Raw genomic sequence first — 14543 nt, forward strand, 5'->3', positions numbered from 1 at the left:
GGTCAAGATTAGCTCATTTCCTATTGACCCATTCACTGTGGATGCTTAGAAGCTAGCCAGCCAGAGGGATGGGCTTGTTATTGCAAATTGGCTGTGTGTGCAAACTGGACTGGCTAGCTTAGTCTTTTTAACAAACTGTAGTGGTTGTTTGCCTATCCACAAGACTTTCATTACCAAAAGTAAGAAAAAAAAATAATGGTTTGGTCAACTTCTGCCAGTTGACCAAAATGGAATATTGTGACATTAAACTTGCAGTGTAAAACACTCTATACATAGTCCTGCCAAACTTAACCCTTCAATGATGGTATCAGAAATCTCTCGGCGTCACTGACTCCGGTGACTTCTGGCAACCATCCTGCCATTTGGCCCGGGAGTCCACTACATGTAGTGTAACTTTCTGTTCAACTCACTTTAGTGTTTCGTGACACCTATAGCCTACCAAGCTTGTTGAGTCAGTTCGTTATGACGGCTATAGGCATGGCCTGGCAGATATGGGTTAACCATGATATCACTACTTACCATCCCCAGTGTATAGGTTAATTGTTGCGTGCAGTTTCCAAAAAAAGTTACAAGCCTTTAATCAGGTGAAGCAATAGGGGATAGAATTATGCTGGACTTGCTGCTGTATTTCTGATAGAACTCTGTATACTCTTCAACCTATTTCTCTGTATTGTATTGTCAAGGTTATATTATTCATAAATATTCATAACAAGGAAATGACACAAGCACTTCAGAGGCTGTGTTCATAATTTCCATAGCTAATACACCGTTCTTCTTAGACAGAGATTCAGGTTATTTCTGAGCTTTTCACCATTTATATTTGCTAGTAAGTTCACCATAATGGATACCCATGGATGGGATGCTACAAATTCAATTGCAGTTACTTTTATCTTCTCTAGAAAGCTATTCAAATGTATATAGAGAACCTATGTATGGAAGATGGCATTAACTGTGGAAGATAAGTTTTTTGTTTCGTTTTATAGAATGTGTAGACTCATGATTCTTTATTAATTGTTATTGTGCACACTCACTCTGTTTCTCATATAGGTATTTTTTTATATATTGATTGTCATTGTTTGCAAACTTATTCCCAAATTTATGTTAATTTAAATGTGTTAATGTGTTTTATAGAGTAATGAACACATCTGAAAGTGTTTATTAATAAAAAAATATGAAAATCAGAAGAAATCTGTTTGAAAATATGACAATATGTTCTGGAACTGTTTGTTGGTCTCATCTTGGTATTTTTTAATATATTGATTATCATAGTTTGCAAGTTTATTCCACAAATTTATGTTAAACAGGATGTGTTAATTTGTTTTATAATGAACACATCTTGAAATGTTTATCATTCAGAAAATATGAAAATCTGAAGAAAGCTAGTTGAAAATATGACTGTGTGTTCAGGAACTGTTTGTTGGTTATTTTAGTTTGGTGCCATTTCTGATGCTATCGTTTCAAACTAGATGTTGTAGCTTTCTTTGCTAACTGTGCATTGCTAGAACTTTTAAGTGTTTGTCAGCTTTCCTACCCTTCATTCACCCATATCTCCCACTCATGATTGTTCATTTTGTGCTCCAGATGATACACAAGTATTTAATTCTTCTCTCCACGGTTCTTCCTTTTTGTTATTATATCTTTTTTTTTTTTATTATTTTTTTTTTACAGCTCCACTAATTTTTGTAAGTGTTTTGCTTCTTGGATATTTCCCTGTTAAAGACAAAATCTCTTAAATCTTACTATTTCTATAATACAATATGTTACACAAGTTTCCCTAATACAAACCTTTTTTTCAGGATGAGTTCTCAGCTGCTGCTGCACGGTTCTTCTCTCCACCTCCAAGGTGGAAGCGACCCATTATGTTCTTCCAGTTCCTCTGGCCTCAGATTGCTAAGGCATTGAGACTAAATGTTATTGACAGAACACCAATCCACTTCTTTACTAAGGTAAAAAAAAATTGAGGGCTCTTATGTATATTACTTACTTCATTTGTTTGATAAGCTGTTGTTTGTTTTGTGCTATATATTTTTTAATGTATTATTAATATATTATGTATAGTTGAATGGCTAATGTGTATCTGTGAATAGCCATTAAGGACAGCGTCATGAAATAAATGATTTCAGTAGGTCTAAGTACTGATTTGGTATATTTCCTTAATAAAGAGATTTATTTTAAGTGTGTTGGTTTGCTGTTTCTTGTAATCAGTGGTAACATTTTATGTCTTCTAGGCATTATGACATTATTCTGTTTACTGGACCAGTCAGTGAACTACATTATAAGTTATAGGCGAGGACGTAAAAAAGTACATATGTGTACTTTACATGTGTTTATATGGTGATATAGTGCATGCTTGAGTGTGTGTGTGTGTGTGTGTGTGTGTGTGTGTGTGTGTGTGTGTGTGTGTGTGTGTGTGTTTGTGTGTTTGTGTGTTTGTGTGTTTGTGTGTTTGTGTGTGTGTGTGTGTGTGTGTGTGTGTGTGTGTGTGTGTGTGTGTGTGTGTGTGTGTGTGTGTGTGTGTGTGTGTGTGTGAGGTGGGGGGGTACATATGTTCCTGTGTGCACGTATGTGTGCCTGCCCACATGGGCATGCATTATTGCATATATTCATGTGTGTTGATGTTTGATAAAAAAAAATGAAAAACAGGCTTAACCCAAGAAGAACAAAAATTTTTGGTATGGTTCAGCAACTGGTCTTCATTAGTGTGTTCGCAGTATGGTGTGCAGAACCTCATTCCAGCAGTGAAGCTGTAGGCATCCAGCATCATCTTTCTTTATTCATCATGATCTGAATGGGTTGATACATAGAGATAACACTATACCTATTTAGTGTTACCATCAGGAGAGAATTGTGACAGAGTAACATTTAAATTGTTTTTTGTTTTGATCAGTTCAATATTTTAAATTATGGTTTCTTTGTTTCAGGTCGTGTCAGATACAATTCGTTACCGCCTAGAAAACAATCTGCGGAGGAATGACTTCCTTCAACTTCTCCTGGATGCTCGTCTTCAAGAACAGACCAATAACAATAAAGGAAATGGGAGCACAGACATAAATTCCAAGAAGGCCAGTAATGAAGGTACTTTAATTATGAGAATGATTTTTTTTTTTTTATTTGTATATGAGAAGAAATTATAAGAGGAAGGGAAGAAAAATAAAAATTATAGGGAATGTATGTGTTTTGCATGTGTATAGACAACTGCCTACAAGATTTTGTTCATTAACCCACTGCTACTGGGAAATTGTTGTGTTCATTTTAGTATTGTTTTGTGAAATGTCTCTACATATAGATGGTTCTATAAGTACTTAGCCACAAAGGAGTCAGTTAGAAGACCTTGTGACCTCATCTAATTTCACCTTTCCTTTAATTTGTAGGAAAAATATTTTTTTTTACTGATGCTATCGATATCATTCTGTTATTCTTATTATAGACTTATAATGACAATAGTGTTATTGACATTAATAACAACAATATAAGATGCCACAAAATATTTTTGAAAATCAAGGAAAAGGGTGAACAAGTGAGATATGTAGTACTCATAATTTGCTCATTAGTGACTTAACCCATTGGATCTGGTTGTAGTATTTACTCTTTCTACGAGTAAGTGTTTTTAGCTCTTTGGCCATTTTCCAACATCCATATTTGCCATTTGATTTCAATTATCCAGATGGTAATAGTTTTTTTTCTTGCACAGATTCCAATCATCTCTCGAGGTAGTGTACAACTCAGTGCAAGTTAAATAAAACTATGTAACACAATGTTATTTTTATCATTTTAAAATATTTGCTTATTATTAAATTTTCCATAAAACAACCTGCATCACTGCTCACAGCACCAGGAATACAATGCTGAGCATGGAAATGGCATCCTCCATTGAGCCGGTGCTCTTTCAGTCACCGCTCACGGACATTACATTCCACACTCTTACATCAATGGGAATAATGCAAAATCACTAAATGAGTGAAATAAACCTCACAAGAGGTTTGTGCACTTGTGGTGAGTCTTTTCCATTATTCTGGCCTTCAGCCACAATGCTTGCAATGGAAAGGTTCCCTTCACCCATCCTACAGCCAGATTTTCTCATGACGGCGTGTTCACATCACCCGCCCCTCATATGTGTAAAAATATATTAAACTTACAGTGGGCATAGACAAACCTGCCATCCCTGGTGGCTTCAGGTTAAAAACATTGCTTGGCATTTACTTTCCTTTGATCACTATTATAGGGTCTCTGAATTTGTATTAAACAGGTGCCAGGAATACGATACTGAGCATGGAAATAATGTCCTCCATGGAGCCAGTGCTTTTCCAGTCACAGCTCATGGATATTACATTCCACACTCATACATCAATTGGAATAATGCAAAATCGCCAAAGAAGTAAAATAAACCTCCCAATAAGTTTGTGCACTTGTGGTGAATCTTTTTCATCACTCCAGCCTTCAGCAGAAACACTCACAACAGCAGGTTTGCGTCATCCATCCTACAGCCAGATTTTCTCATGACAGCATGTTCACGTCACCCACCCCTCAAACCAACCTTTTTCATGATGTGATGTTCAGGTCACCTGGATCCAAAGGGTTAATAATTTTTTTCTGAATTCAGTAGACTTTAGTAGAAAGTGTCTCAGTGATATTTTTAAATCCTGAATTTATGAATACTTCATACTTTTATTTCCCTAAATTAGTATAAATAAATATACTGAGGGCTTTTCTCTCCTTTCTTTTTTATTGCAGTTCTCAATGAGCTAGTGATTACTGCACAGTGTGTTTTGTTCTACATTGCTGGGTATGACACTACAGCAACCACCCTAAGTTTTCTGTCATATTGTCTGGCTCTTCATCCCAGCATTCAGCAGAAGTGTATGGAGGAAATAGAAGAGGTACTTAGGAGGCACAAGGGTGAAATTACATATGAGGCTCTTCAGGAAATGACCTATTTGGATATGGTCTTTGCAGGTAATGTATCATTTTTGCAGTTCCCTTTTACAAGTATTAGATTAGTCACTGAAATGTTATTCATAAATAAAAATGCCTCAAGGAAGTCAATCCTCATCTCTTCCTCCTTCATTGCAGAGACACTTCGTCTATACCCACCAGCACCCAGAGTTGATCGCAAAGTGACAAAGGACTTCACTCTCCCTGATACAGACCTGAAACTGCAGAAGGGTCAGAAAATTACCATTCCCATATACAGGTAGGTAATTATATTACCATTCCCATATACAGGTAGGTAATTATATATGTGATGTCTCATATTATTGAAGGTTATTTTCTGTAATGATACAGGTAAGACAGAAAGTAACAGTGATTAATATATCTTAAAGAAAATGGATGTTAAGAGGACTGACTTGCAGGAGGAAAGGTGATAAAGTCACCATTAAGATAAGTCCATTATTCAGATTTTCTTCATTTACATATATTCTGCATAGATTTATATTGTTCATTTTTTGAAACCCAAGATTTTGAAAGTATATTGCATGCCCTATTTAACATTTTTCATGTAAAGGTAACATAATAATTATATATACCAGCAGAAAATGCTAAGAAATGCTCCAGCTCATTTAGTATTACATGTGAGAAATACACAAATATATGCATATACTGTTTCACACAAAAATGATAAAGAAAATATTTAAAAAGTATACAACATTATATACATAAAGGAATAATTGATAGATGATATGTACACACACACACACACACACACACACACACACACACACACACACACACACACACACACACACACAGATATATATATTTAAATGGACAATTTTTATATTAGAACTGTCTTTCTAACATTATAATTGAATTTGTAATATACAAAAAAATAATTCTTTATTTATCCATTCTTTATTACGTGATGATGTTAAAGATGGGTGGAATGCATTTTTTTTCTAAAATAACTACCACAAAAACAAGGTTTTTGGGTAAGAGCCCAAAGAATAATCCAGGGAAAGGGTTAGTGTACCCCCTATACATTATCCCGTCCCTGATGGAGGGTATAGGGTGAAGTAAAGGATAGGGGGATATGGAGGACAAGGGTAGGGCCACAGAGGGGGAAACTGTGATGTAGACTCTGCCAGTGATAGTTCTCATTTTGGGTAGAGGGTTGGGCATAGCTGATTTATGTGTCTGGTGGGAAGAGGGATGATGAGTGGAGATATAGAATCTCTATAAAAGATCTTTGCCAGAACAGAATACGAGATCACTCAGCAGCAACTAAGATAAAATAGAATTAAGGCCAACATTGGCGTCACAATATATTCCACTGGCGTCTCGTGACATTGAAGTCGGCTTCACTGTATAAAATGAGTTAAAATGTTATCAGCTAACCCTATGAGAAAATCATTATCAGCCTATATACAATTTTTTTTTTTTTTTCTGGCTGATAATTAGTTGGCCATTTTTGACTTATTCCAGTAGGTAATGTCTTACCAGAATGCTTTTATTTGACTCAGGGGAAGCATAGGTAACTAATGGTAAAAATATGATCTGATTTTCCCTGAGGATGATCTCCATAATGTAAATTCTGATTCTCAGTAACTAATTATGTATTTTTAGTTATTCAGATATTAGGACATTCATTCCAGTTCTCAGGATTTGTAAAGTAAATAGGGACTGTTAGAAGACAGAATTGAGATCCCCTAAGACGATGCAGAACTATTGCCTCATTATATCACAGGATAAATATATGGAGTCCCAAATGTAATTGTTGAAATGTATAAAGAGCAGCTTGCTTGAAGATGTCTCTTTCAAATGTGTAATTTTGACTTCTTAATAACAAAGGTGTCTTAGTGTCATTCTTTCTATTATTTCCTCTCCTGTGTTATCACTGCCTATTGCATTTACTCACATCAAAGCAAGCCACACACCAGAAATGTGTGCATACAGCTACTTAAATGAAAATCAGAAACACAGCAAATATGTTTTTCTTATTTTCTACAATTTTGGCTGTGGCATATATGATTTTTCTATAAAAGAGACTAAAAATAGACATTTAGCCTACTTAGGAGGGCTTTACACCCTCAGTGATCCCAGACAGGGCTAATCAAGTAGATGACTGATTAGCGTGCATAGCATTCATTTGAAGACATCTATTTATTCTTTTCAGCATCCATCGTGACCCAGATCACTATCCAGATCCTTTGAAGTTTGATCCAGAACGGTTTTCCTCAGAAAACAAGGCTATGCGTTCACAGATGGTATATCTGCCTTTTGGTAGTGGTCCTCGCAACTGTATAGGTAATTACAGCTCTTAATGAGGAAATTGGTTTATTTATGTGTTGTTAGAGTGTTCTGAATTTATAAATTTGACTCGAACATCAATATTATATTCAAAAGGCATTTATGATTTTGATACAAGTTTTTTGCCTACTTATAGGAATATTTAAACTGTGCACCATTTTCCTTCTCAGAAGTAGTCAGTTTATATTTAAGATTATGCTATTAGCCCCTTAGTGACGGGTATTAGAAATCTCTCAGTGTTATTGACAGTGTTAATGGAACTTCCTGTATCGCCACGTGTATAGCCATACCCCGCAGACCATGCGGTTTGTTATGACAGCTATACATGGACCTGCCAGTAACGGGTTAACAGAACAGTTTTGATCATGGTTACACATTACCTGGGATACATAAATATAATTTGTTTATGTGCATGTTTCTGCTTATTTGTTTGTAGGTACATGCAGGGCAATTTTGTATGGCAGATAACCATACATGATATATAGTGGCTACCTACCTGTTTCACTGTGTGCCTTATATTTTTCAGGTATGAGATTTGCTCTCATGGAGGCAAAGGTGGCTGCTGTTTATCTCTTGCAAGAATTTGCATTTATTCCAAGTAAGAAGACACAAGTCCCCATAGTTATTGAACAACGAAGTGGCCTCCTGAAAGCACAGGATGGCATTTGGGTTAGACTAGCCAAGAGGACATCCGACTAAAAGTTTCAGATAATATCAGTGCACTGGTTAGAGGTTTAAAGTTCTTTAATTTGTGTTGTCATAAGAGGGTTCAGTGTTTTATATTGAAAAGTTTTTAATGTAGACAGATACTGTATGACCTAAAACTACTGTAAAATATAACAGAATTTATTAGTAAGAGCATGGAGATACATTCAAAATTTATCCATACTCGGATGAAGATACAAGTTAACCTAGTTTTAATTGCCATTATATAGGTGAATTACAGTATAGTTAGTCTCTTATAAATCATTTATCCTCAACACTTGGCTGGATGCGCCTTCTGAAGTGTTTTAAACAGTAGTGGCACCTGCTTGATGTCTAGTGCTGTATAAGACATTAAAAAAGCCCATATTATAGTTAATTTAATAAAGTATATCAATATTTACTGAAATGGTGTCTTGGAGCCTGTACTTGATGCATAGCTCTTTGAATAGTCATATGTTAGTGGATAGCTAGGGAAACAGATCCTGGTAGCCTTTGCCTTAGCAGCACATTCTACATCAATGACCAAGATAATTAAGTTATTGTTTCACATATAAAATGAAAACAATAGCATTTCTCGGGAAGTTTGTTATCCTCAGTCATTTATCACTTTTCTAGTTTTCTAATGTGTTTGTAATATTTCACAGAATTAATATTTTCTTTTTACCGGATGCATACTAATGAAGTTTAATTATGCAATGCTGGGTATCACACAGGGCTCATATTTTAAAGAACTAAATTTTGCTTTGTCATGGGACAAGACATTTTCTAGGCCTACAGCTTTTTGATGTTTGTCGCATCAGGGAAATGGAAACCATGTAGGTTGAATTCATTTGTTCTACTTTATGTTCATATGGGTGAGCGTATACCTGTCTATCTATCTAGCTATCTATCTACACACACGCACGGACGTACGCACACACAAACACACACATCCCTCTACCTAGAATTCATGACTTAAAATATACAAAAAAAAATTGAATGTCCTACTGGTGTGTGTGCATGCGTGCGTGCGTGCATGGGTGTGTGTGATGCATGTAATACACAATGACAAACATTACTTTCTGGCTGTCACCCCATGTGGACAGGTCCCATAATGTTAGGGCTTAAGTCTCTGTGAGCAAGTTTAAGAGTCTTGAGCATTCTCTAGTGTCTTGCAATCTATGGAGGAGGTGAGGTTGCTATCTGACCTCAAAATCTACATTTACCCACACATGTGGATAAGTGTACTCCCTCCCCCACCCCCCCCCCCCACACACACACAAAAATAGATAAATGGATGAATAAAAAAATAAGTAAATAAATAGGTAAATAAACAAATAGGGAAATAGGTAAATAAATTAATAAATAAATGGATATAGTTTTCTAACATCTGATGGTTATCAGGTGTGAGTAATAAGGGGAGCTTCCCACCATTCACTTAGTTACTTCTTTACCCTATCCCCAAGTGACTACTGTTCACACTCACCCAACTCCATATGGTGTCAATAAATATCAAATGGGTTTTGGTATTTTCAGAAAGTAAAACATCTTTTCTGAAAAAATGGATTTATTGTTTCCATTTAGAGGTGCTGTGACAGTTAGCTTTAACGAGTTTGCAAGGGGTTAATGAACATTTTCCCAGAGTATTAATAATTAAGCAAATTAATTTAAGTATGGGAGTGGCATGGAGACATATATAATATTTTCTTTGTTTCTTTCCTTGTTATAAAGGTAGTTCTATTTACTGAAAAATATGTGCAGTTCACAATGTAGTTTTATTTATTTGAACTAAATTACTGAAGGAACTATTTTTTTTTTTTTTTTTTTTTTTTTTTTTCACATCTCTATATTCTAGCTTTTATAGTCTCTGTGCTATTATGTCATTCATTATTTAACTGGGGTCATAGATTTTTCCCTGAAGCTCATATGTAATAAAGAAACAAGTAGAACCAAAATTTTATGAGCACAGAACCAACATACTGCATTGGCCAAAGACTGTAGGTAAGCTAAGAGTAATTTTTGTCTGGTCTCATTATAAAAAATGTCGCATATCACAAGTGAAAAAACAGACAATTTTAGTTCTTTTCAGTGTAAGTCTTGGTAGCTTTACTAACATGGGCACTGACAAATTTGCAAGTGTGATACCCATTTAAATATTAATTTTTTCCATCAGCATAATTTTAAAATATTTGTTATAGCTTTATATGACTTTAGTGTGCAAGAATATTAGTACCATTGTTATTGCTTCCTTTGAAGTATAATCAAGAAGTTGAGAAGCGAATTACAATACAGAACATTTTACATGTGTTAAACCTTGAAGTACAGTGAACATTGATATACGGCTATAAAACAACAGGCATTAAAAACATATATATAAATGTATAAAAATTGTAGTGTCTGTTGGTGTGATGAACACTAAGTTGCCTGAATTAAATATGCTGTTTGAATAGCATATTGTATAGTATAATGTATTGCCAGATTAGTAGCAAATCAAATGCTGTGAGGATACATAAAGCTAGTTATAAGATCTGACAGGGTTAACATGATACCTGAATAGCTGGCAGAATGCAAGGGCAAGGGAGAAATTTGTATACTGCTATGGACTCATAGTGAGATGACTGCACATAAATCTGTACCTCTCTGAAGGGAGTGGTAGCTTTCTTGATAAGAGCATTGTGTATGCTTTTCATACCTCAAAAACAGAAATGACAATAGTAAGTAACAAAAACAGATGAAGTGTAGTTGATGGCCAGACTAGTTGACCTTAATTGTAAATATGCCAAATACAGAATAATGCCTAGTTTCTTGGCCTCATATACAGATTTAAAAAAAATGTAGAAAGCCATTCAAAATCCAAGACCAAGATAATGTTGAAGATAGTTAGCCATTTCTTATTATGTGCTGTCTCCTAACTTCCCCAAAAATTTTGTGATAAATCTTCAGAATCAGTCAGAGCTACCTGCTACATTTCTACATTTAAGAGGTATGAACTGTTTATTTTTATTCATTTATTTTGATATGCAAAATTCTCAGTGAACAAGTTGGAACTATTGGCAGTACAACAGTGGTTAATGGTTACTTACAAAATCAGTACACTGTGTTGTATTAGAATCCATGTCCTTGTTATTATGTTTAACCCCTTGGTGACGGGTGAAGAAAACTAAAAAAAAAAAAAAAACTATGCTATGGCGATCAATGGCAACGCGCCGACTTTGAGCGGAGGAGTTCTGTACATCAAGCCAAAATCACCGCCTCGGAGCGCTTTGGCGTGCCGCCGTGGCATACAGCTGCACGCCACATTTCAAATGGTTTGTTATGACGTCTAGAGATGTGACCCGTCGTGAAGGGGTTAAATTACAATAATTTGGTCTTCTACTTGCGACTAGAAATATTATTATTCGTGATGATTCAACTCCTTGGTGACAGGTGTAGAGAACTAAAAAAAACTCTATGCTCTGGCGACCAATGGCAATGTGCGGACTTTGAGCGCAGGAGTTCGGTACATCAAGCCGAATCACTGCCTCAGAGCGCTTTGGCGCGCCGCTGCAGCATACAGCCGCATGCCACATTTTAAACAGTTTGTTTTCACATCTATAGATGTGACCCGTCGGGAAGGGGTTAATCAGTCATCTTTTCATCACTAACTGTTTCATGCCATACATTTACAGCACATGTATACATACATCAGTCTATTTAGTTATATGAATTATGCAAGATGATGGTGAAATACAAATGATTCTTGAAATAAAGATTGCTTTTTGAAAACAAATGGCAGAATTGCAATTTCTGTGGGCCATATGTGCTATTTCTGCCCCTGCCTTAATTCATACTGAATTGCTTATAACTCTTATCAGATATATTGACTAACTGAAGATACTCTATGCATCTATATCAGATCATATCCATCGTATGTTTAGAATCATCTTGAAAAGAAGTATGAATAGTTGCACAGGAGTCCCGTCCTTTGACTCAAATCTTGGAACTCCTCACAAGTGAAACATGACCACAACTGGCTTCAAACAAATATTGGCTCATTTTTATATGGTGTTTGTGTGTACTCAGTTCACAGAATGTAAGTTTCCAAGTTTATGCTGCATTTTCTATTGTTAAAAGTGCTAGAAAACTGAATATCTTTAGTAGTTAGACTGATTGTAATGAGCTATGTTTTACAAAGAATGTGATGTAGAAAGCTGTCTGTGACATAACTACCTTGCTTCTTTAATAGCTGTCAGTATATCTTCAGCATTCTTCAAATTTAAATCTAATAGTTTTAAAAAATGTTTCAGGTAGACAGCAGTTTGAAGATATGCATTGTATGTTCAGATCATAATTGCTAAGTTGCTACATGTGTATGCTTATGCATACCTTTTCATGCTCGCACAACCACATTCATACATGTATGTGCACACTTAAACATGCATATTCCAATCCACATACTAATAAATATTGTTTATAAATATCTTTATCCCATTATTCATCAATCCAGAATTTAGTCTTTTGGAACATATCTCTGCAGTCTACTGTGTGTTTTATCTATTTCTCAATATGTATATATATAAATTTTAGATGTATTCATGTATGTACATCCCTCCATACATCCATATGATTTATAGGTAAACACACACATAGTATCTTAAGGCAAATAAAAAAGAGATTTTTTTGTTCATTAAATCTTTATCCTCTAGTGATTAGCTTCAGTCACTTGGATGAACTGAATATGTAAAGACCAATATCCCCTCTCCCACCACATCTCTATCTTGTGTAACGAACTATGCAAAGGGACAAAGTCTCTACTGGTTGTTAAACTATGCAATAATACTGTCTGCAAGTGTCCATTGTTATCATGTGTGGTGCATCCAAGAAGTGTGTCTTAACCTGACATCATATAATTGAGACATGGATTAATATGTACTTTACATGTGATAATTTTCCATCACATGGGGCATATTATCTGTAATATAGGTGATGTGTGTATATACCCATGTATTTTATCAGAGAAGGCTTCTCTGATGCACCCTTCCAATGGTGATTTCGGTAGCTAGCCAGGGACATTCAGACTGCATAGCATTATCTGAAAAAGTTTCCAGCTGGCTATTCACATTCCAAACTCGTCGAACAAGGGATTAGCACGACTTGTCCCAACAACAAAGCTGTTTTCTGATTGTTGATTATGTTATAAATAAGAATATGTATATTCCAGATTGTACACAATTATGTGCTGGTACCTGTGATCATGTGATATTCAGTATTTTGACTGCAGACTTTCATGGAAAGATTAATAAACTAAATCCATGAGACTAAGACTGTTGATGTGTTTGATATGGATATTGCATTTGTTGTTGCAGGATATAGAAATTATTCAACCAGATTTACATAATTTTAAGAATTGTAGTTACTTGTTTATTAGTAGGCATTCAAGGACTGCCTAGATAGAAAATTGATGTGCTTGATAATATTCATGGTAGGATGATATGATAGAGCAGGAATTTATTTAGATGCATTTCTTTCCACATATATATATATAGGTAATGCAATCACAGTGGTTACGTGATTAAGATGCTTCAATGTTTGACTGGAATGCATTAATGAGAGATGTTTGCATGTCATGATAATTTTATTATTAGAAGAATAACATGCATACATGCACACGCACACGCACACGCACACGCACACGCACATGCACATGACACTCACACACGCACATGACACACACACACGCACATGACACACACACGCACATGACACACACACACACATGACACACACACACACACACACACACACACACACACACACACACACACACACACACACACACACACACACACACACACACACACACACACACACACACACAGACACACACACACACACACACACACACACACACACACACACACACACACACACACACACACACACATGTACGGAAACACGTGCATGTACATATACACAGGCGCGCGCGCGCACACACACACACACACACACACACACACACACACACACACACACACACACACACACACACACACACACACACACACACACACACACACACACACACACACCAAGACAGATATGCACACACGAAACAAAAACATGATACTCAATATAGCAGCTGGGTTTCCCATAGCTCAGCTTTTTAAAATGTTTTAATATATTGTTATTGTAAAATATCTTGTTATGCTATCACTCGAAAGTTTGTGGCATGAGGCTGACAAGATTTAGCTCATGAATAAACAAAAAGAAAAAAAAAGGCAGCATTACTTTTATTAACCTTAAAATTAGTGTGTTCATCTTTCCCTGCAACTTTAACCCCTTGGATCTGGATATTTCACTGCCTGCATGTAACCCAAAATCCGGGCATTAGGGTTACTTGAGCAGCCACTTAATAATAATAATATGTAACATTCTGTTATTTGTTTAAATTTAATTTTTTTAGTAATATTCAGTTTCCTGTATTATAAACCTGTGCCACCAGGAGTAGAATACTGAGCATGGAAACAGTGTCCTCTCTGGAGCCGGCTCACAGATGGTACATTCAACACTCGTTTATTGATGGAAATACTGCAAGAGCCCTTTTGTAATTTTTTAGTTTTTTTTTTGTAATATTC

At 35.7% G+C, this 14543-nt stretch overlaps 1 protein-coding gene across 2 annotated transcripts in view; it reads left to right on the plus strand.

Moving 5' to 3' along the window:
- The window catches only part of LOC125045551 (probable cytochrome P450 6a14), a 21595-nt gene extending 7982 nt beyond the window's left edge, over positions 1-13613 (plus strand). For both annotated transcript variants that reach the window (XM_047642914.1, XM_047642999.1), the window contains exons 5-10: positions 1797-1946; positions 2922-3075; positions 4732-4953; positions 5071-5191; positions 7112-7242; positions 7772-13613. In XM_047642914.1, coding sequence (XP_047498870.1) covers positions 1797-1946; positions 2922-3075; positions 4732-4953; positions 5071-5191; positions 7112-7242; positions 7772-7944 — 951 coding nt within the window. In that variant the 3' untranslated portion in view covers positions 7945-13613. The remainder of the gene's footprint in view (positions 1-1796; positions 1947-2921; positions 3076-4731; positions 4954-5070; positions 5192-7111; positions 7243-7771) is intronic.
- The last annotated feature ends 930 nt before the right edge of the window (positions 13614-14543 follow it).

Source organism: Penaeus chinensis, chromosome 1 (assembly GCF_019202785.1).
Source record: "Penaeus chinensis breed Huanghai No. 1 chromosome 1, ASM1920278v2, whole genome shotgun sequence".
In the NCBI taxonomy this organism is placed as follows: domain Eukaryota; kingdom Metazoa; phylum Arthropoda; class Malacostraca; order Decapoda; family Penaeidae; genus Penaeus; species Penaeus chinensis.